Here is a 14,055-nt window from a genome sequence, read left to right as displayed (position 1 = left end):
ATATTAGGAATTTGCAGAATTTTCATAAATCTTCAAATGTTTTCAGAGCAACCTTAAGGCCCTATCTTAAGTGGCACCCTGTCTTAGATGAGATCATCTGATAAAGATGGTATCTCTGAGCTGGTTTGTATCTCAAGGGTTGTTCAAACCTTAATTGGAGCTCTTTTAGAACAGTTATGACCTAAGTCTAGCTAGCTAGTATCTCTTGTTAAACCTTTGCAGTACTCTTCTCAATTGTTTCTTTGCTTCGTTTCTCATCTTTCTACTTTTTGAAAAAATTTATCTTTATTGTTAAAAGTATTATAGATGCCCCCCTTTCCCCCCCATTGATTCCCTCCTCCCCGCTCTTACCCTCTCTCCAGGCCTTCACCACATGGTTATGCATGTTATTTGATTAATCTCTTCCTACCTCCCTGCTTCCCTTCCCCCCCTTCCCTCTAAGAATCGCCAGTCTGTTACATGCTTTCATGTCTGGATTTAGTTTGTCAGTTTATTTTGTTCATTATATTCCACATATAAGTGAGATCATGTGATATTTGTCTTTCTCTGACTGGCTCAGCATAATACTCTGTTGTCTCAAAGGGTAAGAGATCCTTCTTTTTTACAACTGCATGGTATTCCACTGTGTAAATGTAACACAGCTTTTTTATCCACTCTACTGATTGACACTTGGGCTGTTTCCAGATCTTAGCTATTGTAAATAGCCCTGCTATTGTAAATATTTTCTTTCTTTAAAAAAATTTTTTTTTATTGATTTCAGAGAGGAAGGGAGAGGGAGAGAGAAATAGAAACATCAGTGAGAGAGAGAATCATTGATCGGCTGCCTCTGCAATCCAGGCATGTGCCCTTGACTGGAATCGAACCTGGGACCCTTCAGTCCACAGGCTGACACTCTATCCATTTGAGCCAAACCGGCTAGGGCCATGGTCAGCAAACTGCGGCTCTTTGGCCCCTTGAGTGTGGCTCTTCCACAAAATACCACGGCCTGGGCGAGTCTATTGAAGAAGTGGCGTTAGAAGAAGTTTAAGTTTAAAAAATTTGGCTCTCAAAAGAAATTTCAATCGTTGTACTATTGATATTTGGCTCTGTTGACTGATAAGTTTGCCGACCACTGGGCTAGGGTGTAAATATTTTCTTTCTGATTGTTGTTTCGGGTTTCTTAGGATATATTCCTAAATCAGTTTTCTATTCTTAAAATCATTTTCCATGTAGCAATCATAAGGAGCTGTTTTTAAATGAGTAACTGATTTTAGCCTTCCCTTGGTAAAGCTATCTAATGAAACACCTAAAATCTGAAACTCTGTACCATAATCTGTAAGGTCACATAATCAGGCCTTCCTAAGGGCCTTCTTGGGATTTTTAAAAACCTTTTTCTATAGCCCTAACCGGTTTGGCTCAGTGGATGGAGCATTGCCCCGGAGACTGAAGGGTCCTGGGTTCAATTCCGGTCAAGGGCACATGCCTGGGTTGGGGGCTCAATCCCCATTAAAGGGTGTGCAGGAGGCAGCTGATCAATGATTCTCTCATCATTGATGTTTCTCTCCCTCCCCACCCCCTTCCTCTTTGAAATCACTAAAAATATAATATAAAAAAAAGAAGACAAAAAAAAAAAACAAGAAGCTTTTTCTATAGACAGATCTGTTTTCTTTTTCCTAACAGAACTGTGAGAAATTGGGTGAGCTGCTGTTATGTGAGGCTCAGTGCTGTGGGGCTTTCCACCTGGAGTGCCTTGGATTAACTGAGATGCCCAGAGGAAAATTTATCTGCAATGAATGTCGTACAGGTAAAGTTAGATATAGAGGGATCTTCTTCCAAAGAAGGTTTGAGTTTTAAGTTTTTCATTTATAGGAGACACAGTTTTGTTGTAATACTGAGCTAGTTGCTAGAGACAGAGATAGCTGCTATGCAGTCTTTGCCCTCAGAAGAGCTTCCAAATTTGTAATGAATGTATAATATAGCATAATATAGTGCAAAAGTGTTGTAATGGAGATACTAGTACATTTAAAGTGGTGTGTGAACAAAGATGAGATGGTGCCATAGAAGGAGATACCTGAGTTTGGCTTTAAGAGAGAAATAGAAATTGGTGTGGAGATGGGAAGGACAGAGGGCCTAATAATGAAATTAGAAAGTATTTGTTAAATAGGAACTGTAGATCATTGCTTTTAGAGTTTAAGATATTTTAGGAAAGAGGCACTGCTTAGTGACAAGGAAGGCTGCTGGGCTACTGGTGATTATTTATATTTCTTGACTAGAGGCCCAGTGCATGAATTTGTGCATGGGTGGGGTCCCTCAGCCTGGCAGGCGATCGCTGGCGGGGGCCTGATTGGGGCCGAGGGAGGTTGGTGGTGGGGAGGGGCTGGCCGGCAGAGGGGAGGGGCCATGGGAGGTTGGCCAGCCATGGGCAGGGACTGTGGAAGGTTGGCCAGCCATGGGAGGTTGGCTGTGGGAGCACACTGACCATCAGGGGGCAGCTACTGCATTGAACATCTGTCCCCTGGTGGTCAGTGCGTGTCAAAGCGACCCGTCGACTGGTCATTTGGTCGTTCAGTCGCTTAGGCTTTTGTATATATAGATGTGAGTGGTGATTACATAAGCATATTTTCTTCATGATTATTCATAAACTACAGGCCCATTGCACAAAATCGTGCACTGGTGGGGTCCAGCCTGCCCGGCCCCAATCAGGGCGGATTGAGGCCAGACCTGTAGGGAGGAGGAGACAGCGGGAGGTTGGCTGGCCAGAACGGCCCCAATCGGGCGATCAGGGCTGAGCCGGCTAGGGGTGGGGCCGCGGGCAATTGGCTGGCATGCTCTGCCTCCAATTGGTGGGGGAGGAGCTGTGGGCAGTGGGCTGGTCGGCCCCACCCCTGAATTTGGTGGGGGGGCCGATCGGGGGTCAGCGGCTGTGGGAGGGGCCATGGGAGGTTGGCTGGCCAGCCCAACCCCCAATTGGGGGAGGAACTGGCTGGGGGGAGGGGCCAGGGGCATTTGGCCAGTGGCCCTGCCTCTGATTGGGGTCGGGGGGCCAATCTGGGGTGGGGCTGGGCGAGGAGAGGGGCTGCAGGAAATTGGCCGGCCGTCCCTGCCCCCTGTTGAGGTGGGGGTGATCTGGGGCGTGGCTGGCCAGGGAGAGGGGCTGTGGGCCGATCTGGATGGTGGGGGCCCATCGGGGTTGTGGCCGGACGGGGGAAGGGGCTGCAGGAGGTTGGCCACCCAGCCCCGCCCCCTATTGGGGTGGGGGGATACGATCAGGGGCGGGCCTATTGTGGTGGGGCGGGCTGATCAGGGGCGGGGCTGGCCTTGGGCTAGGGGAGGGAGAGAGTGTTTGGCCAGCCCCTGCTCTTGATCGGGGTGGGAGAGTCCAATCAGGGGCAGGGGAGCAGAGGGGAGGTGCTGCAAGGTTGGCCGGCTGGCCCCACCCCCGATCTGGCCGATTTGCTGGCCACAGTGGGTGTCAAAGCGACCTGTCATTACAGTTGTTATGTCTGTTAGGGTCACTGGCTTTTTATATATATAGACTAGAGGCCCAGTGCATGAATTCATGCACCAGTGGGGTCCCTTGGCCTGGCCTGTGGGGTCGGGCCGAAACTGGCTCTCCGACATACCCTCGAGGGGTCCCAGGTTGCAAGAGTGCGCATGCCAGGCCGAGGGACCCCACTGGTGCACAATAGGGGCCAGGGAGGGACATTGGAGGTTGGCCAGCCGGGGAGGGACTGCAAAGGGCTCCAGCGCATGTCCAGCCTGTCTCACTCAGTCCTGATTGGCCAGACTCCAGCAACAAGCTAACCTACTGGTCAGAGCAGCTGCCCCCTGGTGGTCAGTGCACATCATAGCAAGCAGTTTTGCGGCCTTAGCATCTCTCTCCATATAAAAGTCTAAGTGACCAAGCGACTGGTCGACGGGTTGCTATGATGCGCACTGACCACCAGGGATCAGATGCTCAATGCAGGAGCTGACCCCTGGTGGTCATTGTGCTCCCACAGCCAACCTCCCGCAGTCCCTCCCCCCAGTCGGCTGTCTGTCCTCCCCTAACCCCTTCCCCTATCAGCCCCGATTGGTAGCCAGGCCGAGGGACCCCACCTATGCATGAATTCATGCATACAGGCCTCTAGTCATCAGCATATTACGCTTTGATTGGTTGAATGGCTGACTAGTCGGCCAGACACTTAGCATATTAGGCTTTTATTATCTACTAGAGGCCCGATGCATGAAATTCGTGCATGGGGGAGGGGTGTCCCTTAGCCCAACCTGCACCCTCTCCAATCTGGGACATTCCTCTCACAATCCAGGACTGCTGGCTCCCAACCGCTCGCCTGCCTCCCTGCCTGATTGCCCCTAATCGCTTTTGCCTGCCAGCCTGATCACCCCCTAACCACTCCCCTGCCAGCCTGATCGACGCCTAACTGCCCTCCCCTGCAGGCCCGGTCCCCCCCAACTGTCTTCCCCTGCAGGCCTGATCGCCCCCAACTACCCTCCCCTGCTGGCTTGATCGCCCACAACTGCCCTCCCCTGGTGGCCATCTTGTGGTGGCCATCTTGTGTCCACATGGGGGTGGTCATCTTTGACCACATGGGGGTGGCCATCTTGTGTGTTGGAGTGATGGTCAATTTGCATATTACCTATTTATTATATAGGATTATTACATAGGATACATATAAAGAGGTAATATGCTAATTTGTCTGTTACAGTGTCCCAGTCACAACCAGTTTGTGGGTGGGGACGGAGGCTGCCTGCGTGTGTCCCCACCCAGCGCTGAGGTGACGCTGCGTTGGAGGGGGGCTGGGCTTGACCGGGGACCTCAGGACATCGTCTTCCCCCCCCCCCCCCCCCCCCCGCCCCGGCTCCGGGTTGGGAGACCTCAGTCTGCGCCCCTCCCCCCCCCATTCCAGTGCTGGGCTGGGGGACCTCCGGTCGCGCCCCCTCCCCAGCACCAGGCCAGGGGACCTCAGGCCATGCTCCCAACCCCGGCACCGGGCCGGAGACCTGTCTGCGCCCCCTCCCCGGCACTGGGCCGGGAGACCTCAGGCTGCACCCCGACTCAGGCCACATCCCCCACCCGCAGGGCTTGACGGGACCTCAGGACGCGTGACCCCGCCCCCAGCACCAGGCCAGGAGACCTCAGTCCACGCCCCCTCCCCAGCACCAGGCTGGGAGACCTCAGACCATGCCCCACCTCAGACCACGCCCCACCTCAGGCTGCGCCCCCTGCCCTGGCACTGGTCCAGGAGACCTCATGCTGTGCCCCCTGCCCCAGGACGGGGCCAGGGGACCTCAGACTGTGCTCCCGCCCAGAGGGGCTTGACAGGGGACTTGAGACTGTGCCCCCCACCCAGAGGGGCTTGACAGGAGACCTGAGACTGTGCCCCCACCTAGAGGGGCTTGACAGGAGTGGGGCCGGCCAGGTCTAGGTCTCCTGCGTTTTCAAAGTGCATGTGGGTGGTGGATGGGGACTTGACTCTAGGTCCCACAGTGCACCTCAGACTCTGACAGGAGGGAGATTTTATATACATTTTACTAATTTTTTTCATCTCTGACAGTTCTATTATAGAGAAAGGGCAAATAGCAATATTAAAATATTTCTTCTAATTAATTCCCTTTTAATGTGCACGAATTTCGTGCACCAGGCCACTAGTATAGGATAATACACTTAGGATGTATATACTTTTCTTCATAACTCAAAACTGTTTACAAAAGAAAAAAGAATGTGATATTTTGGGAGAGTTATACTACATAGATTAGGTCAGAACCTAGAAATGGTTAGATGAGACCTGCTTGTAAATCACTTTCCAAGTTGTGCTAAGGAAATTGTTCTTTTTTCAGCATAATATGTGGATAGTACAGCATTTAAGTAGTGAAGAAATAAGGGCTGAGCTTTATGTTCATAAGTCATTAAAATCATAAGTGTGGATGATGCTGCCCAAAGAGAAAGCAACTGTAGGGTGAGAAAAAGCACAATGACAGTACCTGGGGTTTTCCCCTTAAAAGGAGGGTGTGGAGGATCTAGTCAAAGAATGTCTGTGAAGCCATGGGAGTGGGGTGTCATAAGGAGGGCAGATGTGGCAAAAAGACAAGATCCAGGAGATTGTGGAGTGAATAGAGGCTGTTGTATTTGACTATGATAAATGGTTGACTTTTTGCTAGAGAGTGCCACATTAAATCAGGATGAAGGTGAATGGGTTGAAGTAGATACTATTTTCTTACAGGCACTTGATTTCAATGGAAAAGAGGGTAGTAGCTGAAGGGAGGATATTATAGGGTCAAAAGGAAGAACAGCTTGAGTGTCATAGGATAAAGGTAAAGAACTGTGTAGGGAAGTAAATATCCTACCAGGAGAGTGAATAATTGCTAGGGGACAGTCACAGATAGGAGAGGATAAGAGATGAGAGGTAAAATGTGAATGTACCTTGGAGCTGTGAGAGAGGAGAAGGAAGCTGAAGCAGTTTTTCCTTGGCTTGGTGAGAAAGAAAAGGTTTCTAACTGGAAGGGAAGAGTGTAAGTTTAGAGTAGGTCCTGTGGGAAATGAGACAGAACTGACTGGTGTCTGTAAATAGATGGCCATATTAGATTGAATTATTTCATCTTTCTGCTGCCACCTTTGGTGGGGAAAGTTAGAGGACAAGATAGCTGTGGGGTTATTTTGTCAAAAAAAAATTTTTTTTTTTTTTGTAAGGACATTTATTGGGTAAATTACAGAGGTAGAAAAAGTAATACAGCCCTGACCGGTTTGGCTCAGTGGATAGAGCATCGGCCTGCAGACTCAAGGGTCCCAGGTTCGATTTTGGTCAAGGGCATGTACCTTGGCTGCAGGCACATCCCCAGTGGGAGGTGTGCAGGAGGCAGCTGATCAATGTTTCTCGCTCATCGATGTTTCTAATTCTCTATCCCTCTCCCTTCCTCTCTGTAAAAAATCAATAAAATATATTTTTTTAAAAAAGTAATGCATACCTAGAAGAGATGGGCTTAAGAAACAAGTTACAGAGGTAAAGGAAGGGCCCTTGTAGCTTGGGAGTGAGGAAGCTACTGTGCCTGGGGGAGAAGGAAAGAAAGGCATGGGCATGCTTCCCAGAGAGCGCCTATTTTGTCAAATTTTAGAAAGACCTTTTTAAAAAATATATATTTATTAATTTTTTACAGAGAGGAAGGGAGAGGGACAGAGAGTTAGAAACATCGATGAGAGAGAAACATCGATCAGCTGCCTCCTGCACACCCCCCTACTGGGGATGTGCCCACAACCAAGGTACATGCCCTTGACCGGAATCGAACCTGGGACCCTTCAGTCCGCAGGCCGACGCTCTATCCACTGAGCCAAACCGGTTAGGGCTAGAAAGATCTTGCCTTTTGTGCCAATGATCCAATTTTGCTAGTCTATATTATGATGTGCTATTCTCTGAACAGGTTATCTAAGGCAAAGCTTTTTTTTTTTATTAAATATAATTTACCTACTGTAAAATGCACCCATTTTATTGTATGTTTTGATAAAACTTACACACCCATGTAACCACATCACAGAGAAGATTAGAACATTTTCACCACTCCAGAAAGGTCCCAGTCAACCCTTACACACCCCACCGACTCCCACCTCCAACCCCCTTCCCCAGTTCAGATAAATGCTGATCTGCTTTCACATTAGATTCATTCTTTTTTAATGTTTCATATAAATGGAATCAACGTGTATATAGTTTTTTGTTTATGACTTATCAATGTTGGTGTGTATATCAGTCCATTCTCTTTCTTAAAACAGCTTTATTGGGGTGTAGTATAAGAAACTGCACAAAATGTACAATTTGATAAGTTATGATGTGTGGTATCTGTGTGTGTGTGTGTGTGTGTACACCTGTGAAACTACCACTCAGCATACTTAGTTATTTTGAGATTCAGCAATATTGTTGCAGGTATTGAGAGTTCATTCCTTTTTATTGTTGAGTAATATTTCATTGTATGGATGTACCACAGTTTATTTATTCATCTATTGATGTACATTTGGGCTGTTCTCAGCTTGAGCTGTGAACATTAAGTTCTTTGTATGGATACGTTGTCTTTTCTCTTGTGTAAATACTTAAAAGTAGACGGCTGCATCATATGCTAGGTATATGTTTAATTTTAAAAGAAACATCCAAATTTTTTTCCAAAATGTTTGTACATATCAGTAATATATGAGAGTTTCTGTTCTTCCACATCTTCAACAACACTTGTTATTGTCGGTCTTTTTCATTTTAGTCATTCTGACATGTGTGGTGGTATCTCAGTATGGTTTTGTTGGACATCTGTCTGAAGACAAATGATATTGTGCATCTTATGTGCTTATTTGCTGTTGTCTTTGATGAAATGTCTGTTTAAGTTTTTATTATTTTTTTTATTTAGGTTGCTTATTTTCTTACCTGTTGAGTTTTAAGAGTTCTTTATGTATATTCTGGATACAAGTTCTGTGTCAGATCCAAGTCCCTTTTCAGATTAGTCTCCAAATATGTGGTTTGTTTCATATCCTTTCTTTTTTTCTTTAAAAAAATTTTTTTTATTGATTTTTAGAGAGAAAGGAAGGGAGAGAGAGAGAGCTAAACATCACGCCCCCTACTGAACCCTCCAACCCAGGTATGTGTCCTGATGGGCAATCTAATGGGCCACCCAATCAACTGAGCCATACAGGGAGGGCTTTTTTTCATTTTCTTAATGTTGTCCTTTGAAGAGCAGAAGTATTTAATTTTGATCAAGTCCAGTTTATCAGTTTGTTCTGGTGGACTTTACTTTAGTGTCATATCTGAGTCATATAGCTTAACCCAATGGTCACAAAGATTTTCTTTGTTTTCTTCTGAAAATTTTATAGTTTTAGGTTTTACATTTAGGCCTATGAACTATTTTGAATTAATTTTTGTACATGATTTGAGGTAAAGAGAGGTTATTATTTTTGAGGATAGGAAAGTTTACCCTAGTTTTAATAAAGAAGAATAAAAGAGTCATTTCTTATTGGTACAGCTCACCCTGTTTTCCTACAGTAGGGTGACCACACCATCATTTATTAATATTGGCTACTGGTTATTCAGTATCAGGCAATAATTTGCTTCTTACCAAATACATTTTTAATTTTTTCCTAAAAATATTTATTAATTGTATAATCTTACTATTTATAGATGAGATAGATTATTTTAATGAGCTCCTATTTCCATTTAAGTGCCAGAGGCAGGATTTATGTTCAGTCTCTCAAGCCTGCATTCTTTCCCTTATATTGTATTGTTTCTGAGACAGCGGTAGGTTGTGTTTTGTTTTTTATATTTATTACAGAAATCCTTAGACATATATAAAAAGGACACTTATAAAGAATCCCCATGTATTCATCACTTAGCTTCAGTAGTTACCAACTTTTCTTTCCAGGTGATTTTACCTATATCTTTCAAAAGGTCTAACAGTTACAACTTTAAAAAAATACACATATATACTTACCTGGCAGGGGAGATACAATGATCACGAAGGTGGTTTTCCCAGGGTCAGGCTTATCCACTGCACTCTGGATGTGCTGACTTCTGCAATTTCCCCAACTGTGGGAAACTCCAGTGCATAATTTGTGGTAGTGGGGGACTGCATTCGCACTCTCCCCTGTAAGAAAATAAACACATATATCCAGTGTTGGCAAAATTATACAGTATGTATCATCTACTACCCAGCCCCATTTTCAAATTTTCCCACTTACCTCAAAGATGTCTTTTTACAGTGTTTTGAATAAAATCCAAATAAGATCCTTGTATTGTATTTTTAATATATCAATCGACAACATTAACTGTCCCGACCCCCTCACCCTATTATTTTTTTCATCATCATGAGGTTTAAAAAAATTTTATTAAATTTCTTTAAAATATTTTTATTAATTTCAGAGAGGAAGGGAGAAAGAGAGGGAGACAGAAACATCAATGATGAGAATCATTGATCAGCTGCCTCCTGCATGTCCCTAACTGGGGTTGAGCCCGCAACCCAGGCATGTGCCCCCACCGGGAATCGAACTGTTACCTTCTGGTTTATACGTCAATGGTCAACAACTGAGCCATGCTGGCCGGGCCTTTTATTTTTTTTATTATTATTATTATTTTTTTTTGGTTAATCTTCATCCGAGGATATTTTTCTCATTGACTTATTTTATTTTATTTTTTTTTAGAGAGAGAGTGGAAGGAAGGGGGAGAGATAAAGAGAGACATTGATGTCAGAAAGACACATTGATTGGTTGCCTCCTGCACTCATTCCAATCAGGGCGGATATCAAGCCTGCAGCCAAGGTACTTGCCCTTGACCAGAATTGAACCACTGATCCAAGCTAACCAGGGCATGAATTTCATTTTTATTTATTGATTTTATTAAATTTATTGGGGTGACTGTGGTTAATAAGATCATATAGGTTTCAAGTGTACATTTCTATGATACAGGATCTGTATATTGTATTTGTGTGTTCACCACCCAAAAGCCAAACCATCTATTGTCAACATATATTAGGCCACCATCGCTCCCACCGCTTTTTGGCAACCACCGCACTGCTGTCTGTGTCTATAGTTTAGTTTTATATCTCACATATGAGTGAAATCATATGGTTCTTAGCTTTTTCTGACTAATTTCCCTAGCATAATATTCTCAAGGTCCATCCATGTTGTCCCAAATGGCAGTATTTCGTCTTATGCTCAGTAATAATTCTATTGTCTGTATGTACCACATCTTTATCCAATCTTCTACTGAAGGACACTTTGGTTGTCTCCATGTCTTGGCCACCATGAATAATGTGCAGTAAACATGGGGGTGCATATATCTTTGCAAATACATGTTTTCGAGTTTTTTGGGTAGATACCCAGGAGAGGGATTGCTGGCTTATATAGTAACTCTTAATTTTTTGAGGAACCACCAGACTGTTTTCCATAGTGGCTGTACCATTCTACATTCCCACCAGCAGGGAATGAGGGTTCCCTTTTCTCCACAACCTCTCCAACACTTGTTATTACTTGTCCTGTTGATAATAGTCATTCTAACAGGTGTGAGTGGTATGGTATCTTGTAGTTTTTTTGTTTTTGTTAATCCTTACATGATTTTTTTCCCATTGCTTTTCAGAGAGAGTGGAAGGGATGGGGAGAGAGAGAGAGAGAGAAACATAGATGTGAGAGAGACACATCAATTAGTTGCCTCTCACACACGCCCCAACAGGGGACAAGGGGAGTGACCCTTCTACTTGGGTACATGCCCTTAACCCGGAATCAAACCTGAGACCCTTTGGTGTGTGGGCCAACACTCTAACCACTTAACCATAACAGCCAGAGCTCTCATTGTAGTTTTGATTTGCATTTCTCTAATAGCTAGTGAGATTGAACATTTTTCATATATCTGTTGGCCCTTTGTATGTCTTCTTGCTCACTCTATTTTTCATTATCATTTATTTGTTGAGACTGGTCATTTGTCCTACTAACTTTTCCACATTCTAAATTTGATTGATTGCATCCTTGAGGTGTCCCTTTAACTTGTTTCTCTTTCCTCCATATTTCCTGGAAACTTGTAGTTAGATCTAAAGACTGGGTTAGTTTCAGGTCAGTTTTCTTTTGGCAAGGTGATGTGTACTTCCTATTACTTCCTATTTATGTCAGCGTTTACCACTTAATAGTAATATCAAGATTGTGTTTAGTCATGTTGTGAGCCTGATTAGTCTGTTATAAAGTTCCTTACTGTGATATTGTGATTTATAATAAATGTATATTTGGTCTTTGCCTAGTTTATGGCACAGAGCTCCTGAAATCCTTGGAATTTTCTAAGTGATAGTAGTGGTAAAGATGTCATTTGTATGTCTTTCGTTATGTTAATGAGGTGACTTTGGACCCATCTTAGGATGGAGGCTGATTGCCTGAACTTTCTTTGCCATGGCTGTTGCGGCTCAGTTGGTTGGGAATCGAAACCTCGGTGCACTGGAGGACTGTTAATTCCCAGTCAGGTTACATGCCCCAATTTCGGGCATCCCCCATAGGGGGGAAGCAGGGAGCAGACAATCTATGTTTCGCTCTCACCCTCTCCCTCTCTCTAAAAATCAATTCAAAAATAAAGAACCAACCTTGTGACTAGAGGGTTGGAACTTTCAGTCCCACCTCCCTGGCTTCAAAGGAGGGGATAGGGGCTGGAGGTTGAAACTGTTTCCATTCATGCCTATGTAATGAGTCATCCATCAAAACGCAAAAGAATGGAGCTCAGAGAATTTCTGGGTCCCTGGCGGCAAACTTCGGCTCACAAGCCACATGCGGCTCTTTGGCCCCTTGAGTGTGGCTCTTCCACAAAATACCATGGCCTGGGTGAGTCTATTTTGAAGAATTGGCGTTAGAAGAAGTTTAAGTTTAAAAAATTTGGCTCTCAAACGAAATTTCAATCGTTGTACTGTTGATATTTGGCTCTGTTGACTAATGAGTTTGCCAACCACTGTTCTGGGTGAACATGTGGAGATTCTGGGAGAGTGGTGTGCTTGGAGAGAACGTGGAATCTCTGAGCCCTTTTCCCATACCTTGCCCTATGCAGCTCTTCCATCAGTGATTCTCAACCTTTCTGATGCTGCGACCCTTTAATACAGTTCCTCATGTTGTGGTGACCCCCAACCATAAAATTATTTTCGTTGCTACTTCATAACTGTAATTTTGCTACTGTTATGAATCGTAATGTAAATATCTGTGTTTTCTGATGGTCTTAGCAGGGTCGCCTAAACACAGATATTTACATTACGATTCATAACAGTAGCAAAATTACAGTTATGAAGTAGCAACGAAAATAATTTTATGGTTGGGGGTCACCACAACATGAGGAACTGTATTAAAGGGTCGTGGCATTAGAAGGGTTGAGAATCACTGAAACTGTTCCTGAGTTACATTAAACCCTCGATTTTTTTTGGACCTCGATTTAACAGACTGGATTTAAGGGACTAAATTTCAGGTCCATATGTCATATGTGAAAATTAGCAGCCTGTTAATTTTAAACCGCTTTTAACCAAGATTTGCTTATAATTAAATTAACAGATTATTTTTGTTGTTATTCATTTACTGTTATTTTTTAACAAATTTTAGCAAATAGGCCATATGTTGGAAAAAAAACACTGTAGTAATGTTGCTGACATAAATAAATATTATATATCTACAACTATAGTCTACATATTTAAATCCAAGAGTCACCGCTTGTAAACAATGTTTGGGGAATGATTAGCATGTGATCACACCGCATCTTAAACGATAATTGGTTCTGGTTCTGTTATCTGTGATGTGACTTTCTGCAGCAGTTTTGTTGTTGTTAATCCTCACCTAAGGATTTTTCCACTGATTTTTTTATTTTTACTTTTTTTTAAAGAGAGTGGAAGGGAGGGGACGGGGGACAGAGACATCTGTATTAGAGGGACACATCAATTGGTTGCCTTTCACACATGCCTGGCTCTGCAGCAGATTTAACCTTTTGCACTCGGATGTCGAGTGTGACTTGACACGGTTAGCATCGGTAGCAGGAATCGAGAAAAAAACAAGCGAGTGCAAAGGGTTAATGTCTGATATTCCAACTTGAGTTAAGCCCCAGTATGTGCAGTTGTTTACTAGCAGTGACTGGTGAATGCACACATTTACTAGATCTACTCAGTATAAATTTAAAATTACAGTAATACGGGGGTCGCGCGGCCGGGAAGGGCGGCGGCCGGGAAGAGCCGGATGCGGTGGGGCCCCGTTTTAATAAAAAAATAATAATAATAAAAATAAAATTACAGTAATACATATAGAAAATTTTTCTGTGAAATTAAACTTTTCATACATACTTAATTACACAAATATGTCTACATAAGTAAAAACAGGTAAACTCACGTTTGTCAATTTTTTAACACATGCGTTCGGAAAACCTACTTTATTATATAACAGACTTTTGGCTTTAATGGACACCCCCAGTAAGCACCATGTCTCCCTGAATCCTGTGAGCTGCTCTAGCAAATTAATTGAACTCAAGAAGGGGATCATGGGAACCCTCTGATTTATATTTAGTTGTTCAAAAGTACAGGTGACAACCTAAACTCAGCAATTGGTGTCTGAAGGGGGGC

General features: G+C 44.0%; 1 protein-coding gene and 1 non-coding gene across 4 annotated transcripts in view; both read left to right on the top strand.

Annotated features, from left to right (window-relative positions):
• The window catches only part of NSD1 (nuclear receptor binding SET domain protein 1), a 146,792-nt gene that overhangs the window by 86,100 nt on the left and 46,637 nt on the right, over positions 1-14,055 (top strand). For all 3 annotated transcript variants that reach the window (XM_054717781.1, XM_054717782.1, XM_054717783.1), the window contains exon 12: positions 1,660-1,783. In XM_054717781.1, the coding sequence (XP_054573756.1) occupies positions 1,660-1,783 (124 nt within the window). The remainder of the gene's footprint in view (positions 1-1,659; positions 1,784-14,055) is intronic.
• Positions 9,425-9,588, top strand: LOC114233474 (U1 spliceosomal RNA). Its single transcript, XR_003619613.2, has one exon. It is a non-coding gene; the product is annotated as a U1 spliceosomal RNA (small nuclear RNA).

The sequence above is a fragment of the Eptesicus fuscus genome, chromosome 6, assembly GCF_027574615.1.
Source record: "Eptesicus fuscus isolate TK198812 chromosome 6, DD_ASM_mEF_20220401, whole genome shotgun sequence".
Taxonomy (NCBI): Eukaryota; Metazoa; Chordata; class Mammalia; order Chiroptera; family Vespertilionidae; genus Eptesicus; species Eptesicus fuscus.
Note: the sequence above shows the minus strand (reverse complement) of the source record. Positions and strands in the feature narration are given on the sequence as shown.